The following is a 20,484-nucleotide window of genomic DNA, read 5'->3' on the forward strand; positions in this document are numbered from 1 at the left end:
CGGGGCTTGCGCTGCAGTTGAAAGAGTGGCGCGAAGAGTCGCAGGTGAGAGTTGGCGCGGCGGGCGGCGGGCGGCGGGCGGCGGGCGGCGGGCGGCGGGCGGCGGGTTGGGCTGGACTTCTGAGCACCGCCCCGCAGGGCCTCGGTGATCAGGGCGTCCGGGGCTCCGCCGCGCGGTGTGGACGCGCCGGGCTCGTCCGGCAGGCAACCTCGCTTTGCCGGACTCCGGCGAGGTGCAAGGAGGTCCCTCCTTTACCGAGTGCTTACTGTGGGCTCCGTGCTGTGCTAAGCGCTGTAGATGCACGATTTCGGTTATTTCAAACAATCTTGTGAAATAGGTGTTGTTATCATCCCTGTTTTACTAAATTGGAAAGCGAGGTTCAGGGAGGTTACATGGCCCATCCGGGGTCACACCTACAGTGTTTGTGAGCGTTTTTTCGAAGAGCAATTCTTGTACACGACCCAGCAGTTGGACTTCCACCGTATACATGCAAGAGAATTGAAAACCTATCCCCACAAAAACCTGGACATGAAGGTTCATGGCAGTGCTGAACGGAGAAACAAATGGCAGCCTATCTATGCGGTGGAATGTTATTCAGCCGTAAAAAACCATGGAGTACTGACACACGCCACAACATAAACGAGCGCTGAGAAACATGCTAAGTGAAAGGAGGCAGTCACAAAGGACCACACGCTGTATGATTCTGTTTGTACTAAATATCCAGAACAGGTAAATCCACAAAAAACAGAAGTAGATCTGTGGTTATCAGGAACTGGAGGAGGGAGAAGTGAACAACGACTGCTTAATGGCTATGGGATTTCTTTTTGGGGTGCTGAGAATATCCTGGAATTAGACAGTGATGCACAGGTTTGTGAATAGACCAAAAACTACTGAAGAACTGTACACTTGAAAGAGAAGTTTATGGCATGTGAGTTACATCTCAATTTTTAAAGAAAGGAGGATTTAACGTGTGCATTTCAAATGCAGAGATCAATAAGGGGGTGGTGTTGAGTCTTGTTACTACTGCATTAACATTTTCCAGTAGTAATCTCCACTTTGTTTCTAGGTCACCTTGACCTGGAAGGGATTTGAGGAGTCCTGTTAGACTTCAGACAACTGAGTTCCAGAGTGCATGTGTTGGGACCAAAGCCTGTTTTTCTGTTTCTATATTGTATGTATTTCCATAAAGTTTGGCCACAGAACAGGTCTAATGGACTGAGTTCAGTGCCACGGTCTGTGTCTCCTCTCTTTTCCTTTTAGGGAATTAATTTGACAGCACGCATTGATGGCTCTAAAGAAGTCATCGCTCTCACTGGATTCCAGTGAGAGCGACTCTGAAGAGTTGCCAACATTTGCCTTCCTGAAGAAGGAACCGTCTTCATCAAAGAGGAGGCAGTCTCAGAGGGAGGAGAAGATTGTTGTGGTTCACACCTCGGATTCTGAGGCCTCCTGTCCTCCGTCACCAAGGTTGAAAGATGTACCACCTACCCCGGACACAGCTGAATCCATCACACAAATAGAGCCAGTGAGGGTGCTAAGCAGTGGAAGTGAGGATGAGGTAGAATTAATTCCCCTGGCCGAGAGGCTTGCATGTAAGTTTTTGACCCACAAGCCACTGAGCCCTGAGGACTCTAGCTCCCCAGTTAAAAGTGTATGGGATCATCAAAATAGTGAAGGAGCATCCTGTGACTGGAAAAAAGAACCCTTTCCAAAGGTCCCTGATATTCCCCTCCGTGACACCTCAGAGAGATGTGCATCAAATAACAAGGACCCTGCGGGAGACAGTCCATGCCACCAGCTTCCAGCCTTCAAAGCTACCTGCCCTATCCAGAACAGCAGCTGGACAAATGCTGAGGTCCCCCCACTTCAGAAGAGAACCAAGCCTAGCCAGGAGGTCCAGAGGAGCAGCTCGCAGGGACGCCAGCCGCGGAGACGAGCAAGCCCGAAGGAACGCGCCCTGGGACAACAGGAGAGGACCAAGAAGGCAGCCGTGGCTAACAGGCTGAAAGCTCAGAGGCCCGAGGAATGCCTAAAGCACCTGGTCGTGATGCTGGATCCAGGTCCTCTTAGCATCTGTCTTCATCCCATGCTGGGGTCCCCACTTTCTGGGCCAACCCCTGACCGCCCCTCTCCCGTCATTTGTTGCAGTGCTTTTGCAGATGGAAGGGGGAGGCCAGCTCCTCGGGGCACTGCAGTCCATGGAGTGCCGGTGTGTGATCGAGGCCCACGCCGTGCCCTGCAGCATCACCTGGAGGAGAAGGGCTGCACCAGCCGAGGTAGTAGGTTTCAGGCTGATGTCTCTCCTCCCCCTTTGAGCTCCCTGATAAATGCCCTTTCGTTCTAAAGAATGTTAGGGTCCCAGCAGGAAAACAACTGGCACACTCAACTTAGGATAATTTGAGGAAGATGTTAGAAAGGAACAGTGTCCTAAAGCGTGGGCAGGTTATAGGGCAACTACAAGGGACGACATGGCTTCTCACGGTAATGACAACACCAGCTCAGGGTTTCTCCACCTCAGATACAGTCGGCATTTCAGATCAGATAATTCTCTGTTGTGAGGGCTGTTCTGTGTGGTGGAGAATGTCGAGCAGCCTCCCTGGCCTCAGCCCACTCGATGCCGGTGGCACCCTCCTAGTCCTGACACTCCGGAATGTCTAGAAGTTGCCAAACGCCCTTGTGGGGAAAAATCGGCCCTGGTGGAGGACCACTAGCATGTTTGTTACCATGCTTAGGCCTGGCGGGATGAGGGGAGGAAGTGGTTACCAGAATCCAGAAGGAGAAAGAAATGTAGAGAGGACCCCCTTGAGAGAAGCTTGACCTTCTATAGAGGAACATAGCAAACCCTAAGTGACCCATTTCAAGGGAGCTAGGGAAACGACCTCACTCCCCCCTCCCTCTTTCCCTCCCTCCCTCCAGTCTCCTGTTGGGTTTCCCACCCACCATTCCCACTTGGCCATTTGCACCGGAGGACCTGGTGATGTGATCTCCTGCAGAGAGCCGAGTGGGAAGAGGGAGAGTGGATCCGCGGGGCAGAAGGAAGATACTCTATGTAGGCTTCCTGGTTCTAAACGGGCATGGTGGGCTTGTGCTTGAATCTCAGGCCCCACAGCTTTATGGCTATGACCCTGGGCAGATTATTTCATCTCTTTGTGCCTCACGTGTACGAGGACACTGTTGCATCCCTCTGGGTGCGCCCTGTCAGGGGACTGAGGTAGCCAATTCCGGAGCTCATAGTAGGCACACAGCAAATGTTCTTTCCTTGGCCCTGAGGTTTCTGCAGCTCCTTTGGCTTCCATTCCTCTTATCTGCGAATCCAAAATACTCCACCCCTCATTTATAAGGTTCTCTAGATGAAACATTAAGATTTTTTTCCTCGCTTGGGATACCTGGCTGGCTCAGTCAGTAGAGCGTGAGACTCGTGATCTCGTGGTCATGAATTCAGGCCCCCTGTTGGGCATAGAGACTGCTTAAAACAAAATTTTTCCCCCTTATTTGGATCTCATAATTTTTTCAGTAACTTAGGACAATTGGACGCTTTTTAATTTGGGGTATTAGCAAATCTTTGTATTCATATTGCCATTACCTTTCAAGGCGCTCCCGCATCCTCCCTCCCGTGTCCGTGGCGGTTCTCCCACATGGAGGGACTTCTCACCCCGCATCACGGGTGGGGAGGCAGGTAGGAGAAGTTGAAAGCTGTGTGAAGGGTCCCAGCCGATCGATGGCTGAGCGGGAACTAGAGGCCCCGCTCCTCCCGCTGCACTTGGTTGTATTATGGGTCTCAGCGTTTGCTTATAGGGACCTAGTGAGAAGACCCTCCCCAGGAGCCCTGCTCCCAGTCCCTCATACCGCTGCGGGCATGTGTCTCAGGAGGCTGCCCCGTGGCAGTGGTGAAGAGGACGGGCCCTCCCAGGCGGCAGCTCCCCTTGTGGCTCTTGTCTTTGTCACACACAACCTGTGTGTCTCTAAGGGCCACTCAGCTCCTAGTCAGCCTCTGCCCTCAAAGGCCAAGTACTTTTTTGCACAAAACCCTCTGGAAGTTTCCTTCCCCCCGTTCCTCTATCCAGAGTGCACAGGAACATTGGCAGTTCTCAGCCCATTTCAACTTCCTTTCTTCACTGCCTCTGAGACGTGGCACACCAAGGTTGGACAGTTGAGGACTGGGGAGGGATGGGATCACGGGTTATTTTTTGCCACCAGGCTTCATTCCAGAAGAAAAAGAATAATACAAAAACGGGCTTGGCTGATGTGGGTGCGTTCATTCACCCCGAAGGCCTGGGTCTCTCTCACAGGTGCTGAGCACCTGCTGACCCGCCTCCCTGTGCTGGGTTCCGGGTCCTTTGGCAGGATGGACAGGAAGACTGGGTGGAGGAACCGATGGTCCTGGTGCTGCTCCCGGCAGAAGCGTTTGTGTCCATGGTCCGGAACTTCAAGCAGGTGGGCAGAGCAGGGTGGTCACCCAGGCATGGGACAGAGAACCACCTCTAGGGACCGGATGTTAACGCAGCATCTGCCCTTCATGCAGGGAAGTGTGGGCAGCCCTGAGAAGGGGAAGGAAACACTGAGGAGCTTTGTGACCAACACCACGGCAAGGGCACCTGGGAAAGCTCTGTCCCTGGTTATTGTGGATCAAGAGAAATGCTTCAGGTTTGAAGTGGTCCCCGAGACTTAGCATGTAAAGGGGCAGCTCCACTAGGGGGATGTTACTCATCCCAGATCTGGGTCCTCCCCAACAAGCCCTTCTGCCGAGCTCAGCCTGGAACTGCTGCTCTTAATTTCCTCCCCTGTTCTAGTGCTCCAAACCCCTCAAGAAGAAGGAAGCGGGGAGTGGCAGATAGGGAACAGGCCAAGGAGAAGCAGCAGAGACGACCAGAGGCCAGCGCAGGGCGTGTGGTGTCCAGAGTAGACATGGAAGAGGTAAGAACTTCGGGGCTCCTACTCTCGTTGAACCCGATTTGCTCTAGATCAGGAGCAAAGTGCCCGCTGGACACGCCTTTCTGCCTTGGCACTGAGTAGGAGAGAAGGGGTAGAACAGGGAGCCAAGGGGCTGGGGTGCAGGTTCGGCAGGCGTGAGGGAGGAGCCTCAGACAAGCTTCCCTCCGCCCCTCCAACCTGTCCTGCTCTTGCGGGGGTAGGCGCTGGTGGATCTGCAGCTGCACACACGAGCCCAGGCCCGACTGGTGCAGACCTGGAAAGAGCTGGCTGACTTCGCATGCGCGTTTACCAAGGCTGTGGCTGAGGCACCCTTCAAGTGAGTGCCATGAAAGGCTCGCGCCCCCTGCTGAGCCCCACTGTGTCCTCTTCCCCTGAGCTCTGCCACCAGCCGTTGTCTGTGAGGCTGGCGCTGGGCAGCGCCAGCCTTGTGCTGGGGATGCTGGTGAGGAACCTTCAAGCCCAGTCCCTTTAAAACACGCTGCACCAGCTGCTCTGTAAGTTCATGTCCCGCAGGCTGGTGCTGGGTCACCTGTGAACCAGGTTACCGGGATCCGCCCCCAGTCAGGTCACGATGTTGTAAGTTCTCATAAAACAAACTTTCAGCCTACTGAGCTCTGGGAGTGTTCATGGTCAGAATTAGTAGGGGAATTAGTAGGAGATCTCAGTCTAGTCCAAGTCTCTTTTTCTACCCAAGGGACCAGAGGCCTGAAGACTGCCTTGTCTGAGCTCTTAGCAAGTTAAAAGTGGAACCAGACTCCCAGGTGGCCTAACACCCAGTCCCTAGTGGCTATCCCTGTGCACACTGCCTCTTGTCCATTAACCCAATGTCAACATGGGAAACAAGCTGATACCTTTCTGGCACCTTCTCTCTCAATGAGAAGGATGAGATGTCATTTTTAAGGGAACCAGCAACTAGCATGGCTTGGGAACAAAGTGAGTGCCCAAAGAGGCGCTTGTGAGGGTCGGTGGAAGGAGGGTGTTTAAGTTCCCAGCGAAGGGAACAGGTGGAGTGACGAGTGACTCAGTTCTTCAACTGCCGTTCACAGGAAGCTTCGAGACCAAACTAGTTTCTCCTTCTGCCTGGAGAGTGACTGGTCTGGAGGGGCAAAGGTGGACCGTGCGGGCAGGGGACTCATGCTGGTGTGGAGGAGACAGATTCAGCAGCTGAACCGAGTCAGCCTGGAAATGGCCAGTGCCATCGTGGATGCCTATCCCTCCCCCCAGCTCCTGGTCCAGGTAGGCTGCTCCAGTGGTCACCCCCAGCGCCCTGTGGCTTTAGTGGACTCCCCAGGCAGTTTCCGTGGAGGGCACCGGTAGTCAGCAGTGCAGGCCTGCAGAAATCTGAACAGTGACTCAAGGACAGAGGACAGGCTGTCATCCCACCCCACCCCCAAGCTCACTGCCCCCTTATTGATGGTCAGGGGTGACTCTGGGTGGTACAGTATTGAGAGGTCATTTGCCACTTTCAGGCTTATAGGCGGTGTCTCTCAGAGCAAGAACGTCAGAATTTGCTCGCAGACATACAGGTACGACGTGGGGAAGGCGTGACTGCCACCTCCCGCCGGGTTGGACCAGAGCTATCCAGGCGCGTCTACCTTCAGATGACCGCTCTGCAGCCAGATCTCTCTTTAGACGGTGCAGACTGAGGCCAGCCCTGGGGAAGTTGGAGATTTGCACCTCACGAGCTTGGAAGAGGACCATGGGAAGAGGCTGGAAGCACAAGCCTGGGTCGGGCTCACAAGAGACTCCTTCCCGAGTGTCAGAATCTGCAGAGTCTCTCTGACACCTTGGCACAGGCAGCTGAGATCTTGTGTTCACCTTCACAAGCACAGACTGTCCCTCTCCCAGGGAAACTCCGCTGCCGTGCACAAGTCACCCTACCCCAGCAGCCCTCAAAACACAAAGGAACAAAGACAGACCACTCAGACACGTATTTAATAACTGTAGAAATCTACAAGAACCTCAGCTTCAAATCTCGAGATCATGAGGGAACTTCCCTCAGCAGGCTGGCTGGAGGGAGCCAGGTGTGCCCTGCTGCCCTCTCACCCAGCCCTCCTGCTTGGGGGTCTGATCCCTGGGCTGACTCCCCATCCTCTTCATCTCATCTCACATACTATGTATTTTGTTTCAATAAAGCATTTGTACCAATGGCTCTGGAGCTTGGAGGAAGACTAAGGAATGTGTAGTGATTTCTGAGTAAGGTATGGGTCCCTGCAGCAGAAATGTCTGGGGATGGGGAGAGAAAGGAACAAGTCACTCTTCCAGTCTGAGGACAGTCAGGAGTGGCTGTCCCATCCAGATGAGCCACAAAGGCTGAAAGCTGGGCCCCACCTTCTGTCTCTGCATCATGACCGGATCTTGCCCTCCTGAGGGGGAGACAAGCAGCCTACAGTTGGGAGTTTCAGTGAATGAGCACCATGACGACCACACCTTATCCCTTCCTCTAGCTTCTGTGCAAGGAGGCCACAGAGCAAGAAGAGGCTGCATCTGGCAGGCGGGAGAACAGACAGCCCTCCCCTTCTCTGCACTAGCTGTTTGTAAACGCGCCACTTTCCAACTCCATGGTGCTACTTGTTTCCCTTTGTTGTGGAGGTGGTTATAGGTCGAGACCCAAACAACGCTAAACCTCCAGCCCTATGAAACTTGAGTCTGTGGGCTGCCTCTGACTTTGTCACACCGATTACCAACAGCTGTCTCAGACAGAATGGCTTCGTGACGGTCCACCTCCTTGTTTACTGGCAACTAGGGAGTTAATGCTCTAACAGAGCCAAGGAGCCTGGACTGTTTTGTGAAAGCCACAGGAGTCGGGGCAGGACGCCGTAGGAGCTGCCCCAGACCCTCCTGGCTGGGAGAATCCTATTTGTGGGACACAGAGCTGCCTACCGTCCCGAGAGTCTGCACTCCAGCCGAGAGACGCTCGGTTCCTCTCTCCAGTTCTCCTCTCTCCAGATGTTGTTAAGGAAGCAAAGTGATGGAAAGAGAGGATACTGGAGTGGGAGTCTAGTTCTGACTCCAACTAGCTGGGAGACCGAAGGCAAGTCATGGAAGGCCTCAGTTTCCCTGTCTGCACGTGTTACTATTGGAATGGATGGTCCTGAAGTCCCTTTCACAGCCTGAGATTTTGTATGGTCATTAAAATGTCTGAGGTGCTTAAGAAAATAGGTATACCCTCCCCCACCCCCCAATTTAGGCTAGATTTACTGAGTACGGTGTTCCCTTTGTCCCCAATATCGCACTGCCTCCTGATCTGCCCTGGCTACGCAGGGAGGAATGAAAGAAAGGGTTTGTGACATACAAAAGTATAAATGTAGTGACAGCTGACCTGATCGTTTAGTAGAAACAAGCCTTGCCTTTACACAGCTTTGTGCAACAACTAGAAAAGGCCGTTTTTTCCCTCTGCCCACCCCAAGCCTATTCCTTTAGGCATGCAGGTAAACTGTGCCCACCTCCAACTTCTCATTCCACCAGGGAACCCTGACTAAGGAACAAAGAAGTCCTACAGAGAGGAGATCTCAAGTACCAATCAGCAGCCATTGGATGATGGCAGGTAGGTCTGATGCTAAAAAGAGGTTTGTGTCCAGCAGAACCCAATTCCATAGGAATCCAAGCTCCAAGGCTGGGAGGCAGCAGGTGTCGAGGACAAGCTCACTGCTGAGACTCGGTCTGCAGCACCCACTGCAGGATGTCGTGGCCGCGCAGCCCGCGGAGTGCGTTGTCGTAGATGGTGTTCACACTGGCACAGAGGGGCTGCCGCCGCAGCTCGGTCATGCGACAGGCCACCAGCCCGCCGGCCGCACACAGCAGCAGCAGCAGCAGCAGCTTCAGCACGGCCCAGGCCCTGCCATGTCTCCGGGGAGGTGGCTTGCGGGGCCGAGAGCCAGACTTGGACTCTGCAGGGACAGAGGCACCGCAGATAGAAAGTTCCATCAGTCTGAGGAGATGCGCACTCTACCCAGCGACACTCGTCTCCCCACGTGGACCCGCTCCCCCCTCTTCCACAATGAAGACTCCCAGGCCCCAAAGAGAAACTTTCGGGAACATGAGTTCTCATACACTCTGCTGACATGGAGACTGAGGAGAAGTCCTCCCCCAGTGGCTCTCCAGGGAGCTTGCTTGGAACTACAACTCATTCCGGGTGCCTCACGCAGCTCGCAGTCCCTGGGGCGACCTTCGGGGTCAGGGGACGGGCTTTTCAAGGGGCACTGAGCACGGGTAGGGTGCTGCCCATCTGGGGAAACAGGCCAGAGATCTGTTATTGTTGCTTGTGTCCTTATTCTAGAAGAGGAGGCACATAAAAAGAAAGCCCAGGGGCACCAGGGTGGCTCACATCAGTTAAGCGGCCGACTCTTGGTTTCTGCTCAGGTCACGATCTCAGGGTCATGGGATTGACCCTCGCATCGGGCTGTGCCCTCAGGGCAAAGTCTGCTTGAGTCTCTCTCTCTCCCACTGCCCCTGCCGCTTGTGGGCACGCTTGCTCACTCGCTCTCTCAAATAATCTTAAAAACAACCCGGGACGGTGAGCTAGCACCCTGTCAACAGTGACTGCAGCTGGGTGTGGGGGATTACAGGTGATTGCCATTTTCTGAGACATATATGGAACTTTTTTAGTTCTCTGAGATGAACATATATATATTACATTTCTAATTTTCTTTTTAAATTGGTTTTGAGATTGTTTTAAACCAAACTTTAAAAATCTTGACAGAGTACCCACATGCCAAGAACCGCATGATCCTGTCACATAGATTTTCTCACTTAACGCTGCCCTTTAAGGAGGTCCGATCCTCGTTTTACACAAGGAAACAAAAAAGTGGCTACGCAACTTGCTCAAGGCCAGCAAGGGCAAGCAGCAGTGCCCCGGGCCTCGGCCCACCCAACAGGGCTCCTTCCGCCGTCAGCTGCCTCTCCGTTGGGGGCCCCTGCTGACCCAGCTCCCTGTTCGGGGAAGGCTCTCAGCCACTTCTGACTGAACACTCTGGGGCAACACAGCAGCAGAGCACCTGCTCCCCAGGATGGCCCCCCACACCCAGCCACCAAACCGTCCCAAGCTTCCCCCAGGCCTCAGAGTCTGCTCGATCTGACCACGGGGGCTGCCTCGCACGCTCACTCCTCTGCCCCCAGTGCAACCCAGCAGAAGACCTGTGACTGTGAACACGTACTCGGGGCCTGATTCGTCTCCTTCTTGGGCTTCTTCTCCTGCTCCCGCTTGGCTGCCTTGAGGGCGTCGTACTCCTTCCTCCGGCGCTCCTTCTCTTCCGCCTTCTCCCGCTTCCGCAGCTCCCGCTCCTGAGCCTCCTTAGCCCGCTGCTTGGCCTCCCGCTTCTTCTCGGCCTCTACCGAAAATGCACCCTGAAATGACTACTCGCCCACAAACCTGCAAGAGTGCTTTCCCGAGGAACTAAAAGCTGGGGTTCAGCCTCCCTTCCCTTAGGCCGGTCACATAAGCTGTATCAAAGGGAAAAGGCAGTCTCTCTGCTCTCGGGGAAGCCACTCTCAGGGTTTAATGAATGGATTAAAGGGGTCCGAGCCCCGTGCAGCAGAGAGATTAGGGAGACCTAACAAGGGGCATGGGTGACGAGCTAGGGGGGGTTCAGAAAGCACACGAATGACAGCCTTCTACAATTCAGCCGTCAGGAGAAGAGACACCGGGGGTGTGGGTTCTATGGGATTCCTATCCTCCCAGCCTCAGAAAGGAACGTGGCATGGGAAGGGCAAGGAAGAAGAGAAAGTGAGTGCTCAAGTTCCCCATGAGAGAAGATGAAGTATTTTGCTGAGAAAGCAAGACTAACAATTTGTCAGAGGGTAAACTCCAGACCTCACCTCAGGAGTCTGTGGCGCCTTCTGATTTACTTCACGGTTCAAGTGCATTCACATCCAGTACCCAACTCAGAAATCACCGGCTTCTAAAAATGCACTTCCCAGTGAGTTATTTGGAAGCATGAAGCACATTTTTCCAAAGCCAGAAGGCCACAAATTAGGGAGTTAAAAGTCCCTTAACAGCTTAAAAGCCTATCTGACCCGTAATGTGGCTTAAGAGCAGTACGCTAAGTACTGGAGCTTTCCGCTGGTTTTCCACGTACAAACAACCTCCAAGTTCCAGCTGGGCACTGAGAATGCCAAGGGCACTTACACGCAGCCTGGAGAAAGCACATGGCGGCAGGAAGTCAAGCAGCTGTGGCCCAAGGAAACATGGCATCATGGGACCATACATGTTTTTACAGGTGTCACTCGGGTTCCATCTCAGACTTCGCCTAGAACCAGGACTACACCCGTCCCTCCCCAACCCTGGGAGTCCTCCAGCAACAAGCGCCGCTACGCACCAAGCCTTATTCAAGGTGCTTGGGATACAGTGGGGAGGACAAGTCAGGTTCCAGCGCCTAAAGCTTCCTAGAGACGGAGACAAGTGAACAAACCATACATGATGTGTGCCAGAGAGAGAGTAACAGAGATTGTGAGGGAAAGACAGGCGGGATGGAGGCCCAAGTCTGGGTGCTTCTGAGGGGGTTACAGCAAAGCTAAGGGAACCTGTGAGCAGACCTGAGGAAGCACACAAACCCAGCTGAGGAGCTGAGGGAAGAGCAACCTGGCCCAGCCCCTGAAGCGAGCGCAGCCTCGGTGTGCTCCAGCAACAGCAGGGGCTCGTGCCGCTGGGGCTACCAGCACTCTGTCCCCGGGGTGTGGGGCAGAGCGGGAGAAGCAAGCAGGCTGGGGCCACGGCGAGCTTTGTCAGCCCCGGGATGATGTCTGAATGTCATCCTAAGTTCCGGCAGAAGCCATTAGAATGCTGTAAGCAAAGAGCAGCATGACTGACTTCTGTTTTAGAAAGATCGCTGTGGCTGCCGGGCAGAGGGGGCACGAGTGTGCCAAAAGGCCACGGAGCTGGGAGGCGCCAGGACTGGCTACAGCAGGGGGGCTGAGTCCTGGGGTGGCCTGGCGGGGAGGGAGCGTCACACCAGGACTTGCTAACAGACCAGATATTGGAGTAACTGAACAAAGGAATCCTGGCCATCTTTCCAGTTTCAGGCTTGAGCAGGTGCAGGAACGGGGACTGCCTACTAGAGGGGAGCTCTGGGAAGGGCTTGAAGGAGACTGTCTTGACGTTATTTAACCTCTGATGCCTCTTAACCCTCCTAGCAGGCTGGAGGGCTCTGGAGCTCAGTGAGCGAGCCAGGCCTGGAGACAGACCCGCCGGACAGAGGATGTCGTCCACTGCCACACGGTCCCCTGCTGCTCTGCCGCCGCTTCCAGGGACCCAAGCCCCCGCCACAGTGGAGTCAGCAGCTGCAGAAGGACGGGAAGACAGCTGAAGGGGGGATGGCACGTACCTCGTTCTACTTCCAGCCGCCGCTGCCTCTCTCGCTCCTGATCAGCCTGGACAGCCTTCATGTGCTGTAACACCTGCAGGAGGGAGACAGGTGAAGTGCTGGGAGCCAGGGAAGCCACGGAGCACACGTCCGCTCCAGAGGCTCCAAGGGGCCCCCTGCTCTTTTCAGGCTGGCACAGCCCCGGGCAACGCAGAGCGAAAGAAGGCAACCCCGCCCCTGTCTCCCGACTTACACCGCCAGCCTTAGTTGCAGACAGGTCATTCGAGCCCAGGCCACTAAAGCTGTGAGCAGATGCCAACTGGAGTGTATCCAGGGTCCTGCTCTGTAGTTACTGTCACACATGTGGTCTCCCGTCAGCCTCCAGCAGCTCTGCTGCCGAGCCTTCCCACCCTGGTCCCTTATGCAAGCTCCCGGCCTATCTAGAGAGGCCTCTTCCCTCTCCCAGTTTCAACACTAGGGTCTTGAGGGTGGAGACTGCTGTCCCCTCTGCCGGCTAGACACTCAATACTATGTTTGATGAATGACTGCCTGGCTCCCCATTTCAAGAGGCAAAAAACCAAGGCGGGCAGGGGGGTGGCAGGTAGGAATGATCTGTCCACGTTACATGGCTTCAAAGTAGCACAGCTTAGAGTACAGGTCTTCTGAGCTCCTGAGCCAGAGCCTGTCCCACTCATCTCAGCACACAGAGCAAGGAAGCCTCTATGAGGAAGGGAAGCACCATGCAGCCCACCTAGCAGACAAAGCCCTAGTGCCCAGTCCTCGTCCACTCAATCACAGGTGGCCTCTGACTCCGACGGCCCCAGAAATTCTCATTACAGCCACGGGTAGGAGAAGAGGTAAAAGACTTTATTTTTTAGGTTTGTTTGTATCTTTAGAAGCTAGTATCCCTTGGATGTAGAGGACAGTGCAAGCTTAGAGCCCAACGCAATCCTGACTCTACCACTTCCTAACCATGTAACCTTAGCAAGTGACTTCCCCTCTCGGGCTTCCTGCAAGAGCCTGCTTTGAAGCCACGAGGAACCCTGTCCCAGGCCTTGAACCTGCTGCAACCTCTCCGAAGGGAATCAAGCTCACTAAACAATGGCCACTCAACAAGGGGTGCAGATCTGTCGAAGGTCAAGCCTGATGGCGGGAGGCAACCCAAGTTCAAAGTCACCGTCTCACTCTGAACTCCAAATACTAAATAAACACCAACCATTCTGGTGGTTTTAAGGGATATGCGGGTGGCTAAATAAAGAGCAGAGAGGTTTAAGAGATGTCTCTTTTCACCCGGGCTCCCATACATCAGGAGTTCTATGACAGCTCAGAAATGGGAGCGACACCTCTAGTGTGGACCATGAGTCCAGAAGGGCAGACACCATCTGTCTGTGCCAGTCCATGGCATACAGTAAGCACTTGATAAATACCATCCAGCTAACAAATTATTTTTAAAAGGTGCTGTACTCTGCTCCAAGCTTATCACTTACTGTGGCTGCCCCGTGCACCCACATAAGGTCAGAGCTGGGGAAGTCTAAGCTAACTCCTGGGGACAAGTGACCTCATTCTGGCTGGCCCAAGCCACTCTGCTATGACGCCTAACAGTGTGCCACACACCAGAGTCTGTGCCGGGCCGTGGTGCCAGGGAGCACGGCTTCAGAGACCATACCCACAAGGCAGTAGTGGGCTCACTCTGGAAGCTGTATGCTAACACCAAACATCTTGGTGCTCAATAAAAATTATCTTTGAGGGGCGCCTGGGTGGCTCACAGGCGTCTGCCTTCAGCTCGGGTCATGATCCCAGGATCCTGGGATCGAGCCCCACATCAGGCTCCCTGCTCAGCAGGAAGCCTGCTTCTCCCTCTCCCATTCCCCCTGCTTGCGCTCCCTCTCTCGCTTGTCTCTGTCAAATACATAAATAAATAAATAAACGATCTTTGAGGAATATCGGCACTTTCATACAGTTTAACGTACTATTAGTTGAATGAACATGCAGATAAATGAAATGGGTGTGCATAGGGAGCGTTTCGTGTGCCAGGGGAGTGGAAGGGAGCTGTGCCTCCCAGGGCAATGAGGATCAGGAGGGGAGGCATAAAGCACGCGGGACACAGGAGGAGTGGTCAGTCACAGCGCCTGCCGTCCTTCAGAACAGACAGCACTCCTGAGCACCGGAGCCACACTGATCACTTATACTGTTCTCTGCCAAGGGCTACCGGGCCACACTGACCTTGTACCTGGTCTCCTGTGACAACGGGTGGGACATGAGAAGAAACTTTCTAAGAAGCCCTGAACTAATGGTAAGAAAAGAAAGGCCGTTATTCCTGGGATTCACCTAGAGACCCACTGTGCCCCCATTCCACTTCCCTTGATTCTAGCATTTAAAGTTGAAGCGTTTCGAGTCCTTTCTGTTCCTCATGCCTCCTAGACAAGGCCAAGTAAGCCATCTGGTGCTCAGCTGTTCTAAAGCTGGAGGGAAAAAGTGACCGTGGCTGGCATTGAGAGAAATGCAGTGCAAGGCGTGGGGCGCCTGGGGGACTCAACTGGTTAAGCGTCTGACTCTTGATTTCGGCTCAGGTAGCACTCTCAGGGTTATGAGACTGAGCTCCACATTGGACTCCGCACTAAGAGTGGAGCCTGCTTGGGATTCTCTCCTTCAGCCTCTGCGCCTTCCCTCTCACACACAGTCTCTTCCTAAAAATAAAAATTCCTTAAAAAAAAAAAAAAAAAGTGCGAGGCATCTTCAGGCCTGTTGGCGATGCCTGCCTTCCATGCTGCCTTTAGTTCCTCCTACATCAGACAACTTGACTGAAATCAAATGTCAGATCTGCTCAGGATGTGTCTGCTTACAGGTACAAGCTTACGAATATTAACAACACTTTTATTATCAAAATTCCTACAATACCTGTGACTCAGATAATCTTCTTGTCCAATTAAAGAACTGTCAATGGTGTGATGTTGGATTAAGCAAGGTCCTGGTTTCTTTAAGATTTTATTTATCAGACAGAGAAAGCGCACGCGCAAGCGCACAAGCAGGGGGTGCGGCAGAGGGAGAAGCAGGCTCCCCACTGAGCAGGGAGCCCGATGTGGGACTTGATCCCAGGACCCTCTGACCATGACCTGAGCCAAAGGCAGATGCTTAACTGACTGAGCCACCCAGGCGCCCTGAGGTGCCTGTTTCTTAAGAATGGAAGTTCTGCAACAGAGAAGCCAGTATTTTTCTACTTGTAAAGGCAACACAAACAAAGGTCCCTCCACCTGATGGGCCACTAGCAGCCCTATTTCACTGAGACCTCAGTGCTGGAAACCTCGAAGAGCTACAGGTACCCCAGGAGGGGAAGAAACAAGAGGAGGCAGCAGCGAGTCCCAGGGGACCGGGCGGGGATGGCCCGGTGGAGCTCTGGGCTTACCTTGCTGGCACACTGCTTGCACTGCTTCTCGTCCAGGCAATCCCCTGCTGCTCTGGCCAGGGCAGGATCCAGGGGGTTATCCTTCAGGTCCAGCCACTTCAGGCTCTGAAGAGACAGGACAGAGAGGCTGCTCAAGCCCGGGTTCACACAGAGCCCCTCAAGCTGAAGGAGCCGGAAGCGAGCCTCTGACTTCCAAGGCGGCAGCACCAAGGTGGGGCCCCTGTGGGCCACGCGCACGGCTGTGCCCCGCCCGTCCCCGGGCCCTCTGCCTCACCTGGCACCAAACACTGGTTGGTGAACGGTTACCTTGAGCTGAGCGAAGCTGACAGGCAGGGTCACCAGCCTGTTGTTGAGGAGATCCAGGTGCTGGAGGTTGACCAGGCGGCCGAAGTCAGCCGGCAGCTGCTGCAGTTTGTTCTTGCTCAGGTCCAGCTTCACCAGGTGTGTGAGGCTGCAGAAATCCGCCTAGGACCCAGACACGGAACACCTCGGCCCTGGGCCCACTCCTCCGACGGAGAGGCCAGAGCCCTGGAGGCGGAGGCAGCTTCGTGGAAAGCCTGGCCCCACCTGCCCCCAGCTCTTCTGCCCACAAGGAGATGCGGCCAACGCCCCGCACTTCTGCAGGGGAAGCAGTGAGCTGCTTCCGTCCAAGGACTTGGCACGAAGTCAGCACAAAATAAGTGTGTGCTCCCTCATGCTCCGTGCGCCCTCCAACCCAACCTCCACATTGCTCCTGGAGGGACTAGGGGCCTCTCTGGCCCCCCCACGGCACCCTGTGCTCTCCTTCCACAGGGGTAGTCAAAGCGCATCGGGACCATCCAGTTCCCTAAAACAACGGAGCGCCCTCAAGCACTCGGGGTTATTCTCTGTTCTTCACAGCACCTAGCACAACACCTATCTGCGGTACTGCTCCCACCTTGGCGCAGAGGCACTGCTCACGCTCTCTGGGGACCTGTAACTGCCAGCGGATCGGCACTGCCAAGGAAGGCACGAACAGCTGAACTCGCTCGGACTGAAAAGCGCGCGGTGGGGGAGGGGCGTGGGGGAACTGCGGACAATGTGTGCGGCGTCGGCAGGCGGCAGGGACTGGCCACCATACTTTCACTAGACACAAAATGCTGCCTAGAAGCAGTGGGATTCTGGATGCTTTCTCAGTGAGAAATGGTTCTTGCTGAGCTGCGGGAAGATGCTAGAGATAATGAGCGAAGCCCAAGGGGAATGCTGACAGGGGAACAGACTAATGACCCAAGGAAGAAACTGCCAACTTCTGAGACCCGATCCCGGAGCGGAGCCCAGTGGAGCCGAGCAGGGAGTGACACGGCCAGAGTGATTGCTGGCAAAGACAACAACGGCAACAAACTAGGTCCTGACACTGACGGCACGCTGCTCCGAAGCACAGACCGGCCGTCACCCAGGAGCGGCTAAAGGGCTGAACCACACTGGGGCCTACGCAGATAAAGGACCGTGTACTGAAGACATCGCAAAGCATACGATGGAGAAGGAGAACTGGGAGTTGTGCAAGAAAAATCGAAAGGATCTGACCACAGGCTGGATGTGTCAAACAAAAAAGTATCTCAAGTAATTCAAGAGCTGGGAGAATAATAATACAGTAGTCCCCAAAGCCACATCTTTTTTCCTATTCCTCATCAGAAGATATGCACGGAAGCTGTTCATAGGCAGCTTTCTCCCCTGGAAATCAGAGGAACTTACAGAATGGCCTCTCCTCTCCTCTCCACAATAGGGAGGGTAAACTATTTTTCAAAGGAATAATATAAGGGAGGAAAAAAGATGACCCCCACTAAGCGATTCAGCCAGCATTCTGTTGACTTTAGTTTTTCACGGCCTGACCTTCCAACTGTTCTAAAAGAATGAAGCCTCTACCGTGCTTCCCTTCCTGCTGAGACAAACCACCCCACCCCACCCCCAGCAAGCTCCCCTTCAGTTACAGCTTGGCTGCAGGCCTGTCCTGAAATTATGACTCTTAAGACATAACACCCTCAAACAAGAAGCATCACGGCTCTGCAAGGAAGGGTGCCCGCCTGCCAGTCTTACCGGGAGACTAGTCAGTTTATTGCAGGACAGGTCCAGCACGGTGGCCTTCGGGAGGGCAGCCTAGGAAAAGGAATGAGAACACAATGTCAGACCAACACATGGAATGGTTCAGTGACATGAAGCCTTCTCCAGAGAAAATTCCCACAATTAGGAAGGCCTTTAAAAATTAGCACTCAAGGGCGCCTGGGTGGCTCAGTGGGTTAGGCCGCTGCCTTCGGCTCAGGTCATGATCCCAGGTCCTGGGTTCGAGCCCCACATCGGGCTTTCTGCTCAGCAGGGAGCCTGCTTCCTCCTCTCTCTCTGCCTGCCTCTCTGCTTGTGATTTCTCTCTGTCAAATAAATAAATAAAAATCTTTAAAAAAAAAATTAGCACTCAAATATAATGGAATAGTAATAATAATATAACAGCTGCATGTCGCAACATTTACTACCTACCAAGGGTCTTACACTCCAATCTTAATCCTCACAAGCCTGTAAAATGGGAACTATTACCACCATTTTATTAATGAGGAAATCTACGGGCTTAAAGGTTAACCAGCTTTTGCCAAAGGCAGGGACGTGGCTCTTAAGCAATGGAACTGGAATATGGACTGGAAATCTGTTCTAACCTCCACACTACAGAGCCAAGTGCCAAAGGCAAACGTCATTCATTAAAGGCAGGAAAGCGTAGGTCACCCAAAGTGACCCCAGTGTGCTGGTGCCGGAAGGAAACCTGATGGGAAAAGCAGGGATTGTGATCTAAGTCCACTTTGGCAACAAACCAGTTTGATTTTCCTGGGACCTCAGGTCTGTTTCCTGGCTGGGAGTGTGAGAGTAGAGGGGTGGTGGGGTGGGCAGCAGCAATTGGATTCCAGCCAGTTGAAGCTGTGGTTGGGAAGAGCACTTGCCAACCAAGCAGTGACACTACACATTCTTCAAGGAAGGATGCCTCAGGGCCGGGACAGCCAGCTGGGATTGCCCTCTTCCTAGATGCAAAGTTCCCGGCCACACCCAGGTCTACCCAGAGGCCTACTTCTCTAGAGGAGTCATTCATTCATTTATTCATTCATTCTCCGAACAGCCAGCAAAAACTCCGTGGGCGTCTACTTGGAGTCAAACTCGGAGCTGAGCGCTGTGAAAGCTCCCGAGATGGGAGGGGAGATTCACCCCTGACCCGTAAACAGCCCAGAACCGAACGGGCAGCGCCTTCTCATCTTCTGGATCAGCGCCAAAGTGACACGTGTACATCCCAGGAAGAAAACTGGGGGCAGAGGTGGACTCCCCGGGAACTAAGTCCCACTCCTTCCACCTAGTTTTAAGATCTGGAAAGTGAGGCGTTGGAAAGGAGGCGGCCCGCACAGAGGCCAGCGCCGTCTCGGACGACACCTGGGCCTGGCGGGGCTGTACTGACCAGTTCCTTGACGGGGACCTCGTTCAGGTCGCTGAGGCTCAGGTCCAGTTCGTTGCCGTCCAGCTTGTCGCGGAGGTTCCCGCCCTTGCTACCGGCCTTGGTCATGGTGACGCCGGCCGAGCGGTCCCGGCTCCGGGGGCTCCAACGGGCAGGAGACGGGCTGAGAAGCTGCTCGTCGGTTCAGTGGACTCGCACCCAACCGGCAAGGCCCGCGTCCTCCGCCACCGCGGGTGCGAGACGCCGTCGTCCGCCCGACCGCCGGCTGCACTCTGAGCCCCGCGCCCCACTCCCACCCGTGCCGCCGCGACGACGACCACTTCCGTGTCCACGTCACCTTCCGCGGCCACTGAGACGGGCGGGGCCAGAGCAGCCCGGGCGTGTGCGGGAACGCCATCTGGCGCCTAGGAGGGCGCATTGCAGTGGCCGCCGCCTTTGGAACGGTGGCGTTCAAAGCTAGGAGTTCCGTTGCCCAGCCGAGGCGCGGTTTTTTCCCCAATGGCCCAGGGTGCGCTACCGACGCTGGCAGCACCAAGAGGCAAAAGGGCAACGGGACTGGGCGCCAGAAGACGTGGGTTGCATCCAAAATTGATTTCATCAAATCACCCCCATTAACCTGGATTAGAAGCCAAAACTGCAAGTCTTTCAAAATTGCTCCTTGTCCTCTTAATTCGCACATGATCATCATCCGGAAATTTCAGCCTCTTTATCTCTCTGAACTCTTCTTCCCTGCCCCAGCCTCTTGTCCAGGCCGCCATCACCTCGTGCCTGGATTACTCTGTCTCTCTCCCTGCCACCCACCTTCACCCAACTGCCCAGATGATCGTTCTAAAAATATAACCAAGTCTTTCCTCTGCTTAAAACCCTTCAAACCTCTGGCTACCTCTAGAATATGGACTACTCTCCTTTCTAGACTGGTCCCTGCCTGCTTCTGCAGTCTCCTCACAATCCCCAGCCCCTCCCTGCCTGGGATGCTGTGTAGACTTCCATTAGGTGGCCTCTGATGTAGGAAGCAAAGGCAAAAGAAAAATTATTAAATTTCTTTACGACTTACAGCCCACTGCTAAGTCCTTAAAACAGACAGAGGGACATTCCTCTCTGAACTCAGCTGCCTCCATGTTAATACCTTGTTAAGGGCAAAGCAAGCCTGACCACCCCCCCAGCCCTCCACCCTGGCCTCAGGATCCTGTAAGACTGCTTCAACATAAAAAAATTCCTTTGGAAACTTCCTTTATCTCTACCGCTCTACCCCATATACATTGGCAATCATCCCCCAAGCATATGGCCCACCGATATACATCTGAAGGGTCTCATGACTAAGGTTTTATAGACAGTAATAAATGACTTTTTTCCAACAATAGCTAGCCCCCTCAAGATCCTGGAAACCTGCTTCCAAAATTCCTTTGAGA

The 20,484-nt window shown here is 54.1% G+C and overlaps 2 protein-coding genes across 7 annotated transcripts; one reads left to right on the forward strand and one right to left on the reverse strand.

Annotated features, from left to right (window-relative positions):
* Positions 1 to 3: 3 nt before the first annotated feature.
* EME1 (essential meiotic structure-specific endonuclease 1) lies at positions 4 to 7,084 on the forward strand. 6 transcript variants are annotated; one of them, XM_047707518.1, is made up of 10 exons: positions 87 to 729; positions 1,067 to 1,171; positions 1,261 to 2,060; positions 2,149 to 2,279; positions 4,345 to 4,434; positions 4,523 to 4,644; positions 4,791 to 4,914; positions 5,133 to 5,248; positions 5,979 to 6,168; positions 6,565 to 7,084. In XM_047707518.1, the coding sequence occupies exons 3-10, from the start codon at positions 1,286 to 1,288 to the stop codon at positions 6,868 to 6,870; spliced, it is 1,854 nt and encodes a 617-aa protein (XP_047563474.1). In that variant the 5' UTR covers positions 87 to 729; positions 1,067 to 1,171; positions 1,261 to 1,285; the 3' UTR covers positions 6,871 to 7,084. The 6 variants fall into 6 exon arrangements, with proteins under 6 accessions (XP_047563476.1, XP_047563474.1, XP_047563475.1 ...); XM_047707520.1 differs by lacking the exons at positions 87 to 729; positions 1,067 to 1,171 and adding an exon at positions 4 to 44; XM_047707519.1 differs by lacking the exon at positions 1,067 to 1,171.
* LRRC59 (leucine rich repeat containing 59) lies at positions 6,849 to 19,408 on the reverse strand. The gene is made up of 7 exons (XM_047707523.1): positions 19,079 to 19,408; positions 17,689 to 17,748; positions 15,943 to 16,101; positions 15,637 to 15,741; positions 12,255 to 12,327; positions 10,089 to 10,262; positions 6,849 to 8,822 (listed from the first exon to the last, which is right to left on the reverse strand). Exons 1-7 carry the CDS (start codon positions 19,181 to 19,183, stop codon positions 8,578 to 8,580), a joined length of 921 nt encoding a protein of 306 aa, XP_047563479.1. The 5' UTR covers positions 19,184 to 19,408; the 3' UTR covers positions 6,849 to 8,577.
* Between the last annotated feature and the right edge of the window lie 1,076 nt (positions 19,409 to 20,484).

Source organism: Lutra lutra, chromosome 16 (assembly GCF_902655055.1).
Source record: "Lutra lutra chromosome 16, mLutLut1.2, whole genome shotgun sequence".
Classification (NCBI taxonomy): Eukaryota; Metazoa; Chordata; class Mammalia; order Carnivora; family Mustelidae; genus Lutra; species Lutra lutra.

What these genes read in the sequence shown, in the direction of transcription:
- EME1 (XM_047707520.1), top strand. Translation starts at nt 1,286, where the DNA reads ATGGCTCTAAAGAAGTCATCGCTCTCACTGGATTCCAGTGAGAGCGAC. An exon ending in GGGCTGCACCAGCCGAGGTA is followed by an intron (nt 2,280 to 4,344) that starts GTAGGTTTCAGG and finishes GTCCTTTGGCAG; the next exon opens with GATGGACAGGAAGACTGGGT. An exon ending in GATCAAGAGAAATGCTTCAG is followed by an intron (nt 4,645 to 4,790) that starts GTTTGAAGTGGT and finishes CCCCTGTTCTAG; the next exon opens with TGCTCCAAACCCCTCAAGAA.
- LRRC59 (XM_047707523.1), bottom strand. Translation starts at nt 19,183, where the DNA reads ATGACCAAGGCCGGTAGCAAGGGCGGGAACCTCCGCGACAAGCTGGAC. An exon ending in ATAAACTGACTAGTCTCCCG is followed by an intron (nt 16,102 to 17,688) that starts GTAAGACTGGCA and finishes TCTGGGTCCTAG; the next exon opens with GCGGATTTCTGCAGCCTCAC. An exon ending in TCAGCTTCGCTCAGCTCAAG is followed by an intron (nt 15,742 to 15,942) that starts GTAACCGTTCAC and finishes CTGTCTCTTCAG; the next exon opens with AGCCTGAAGTGGCTGGACCT.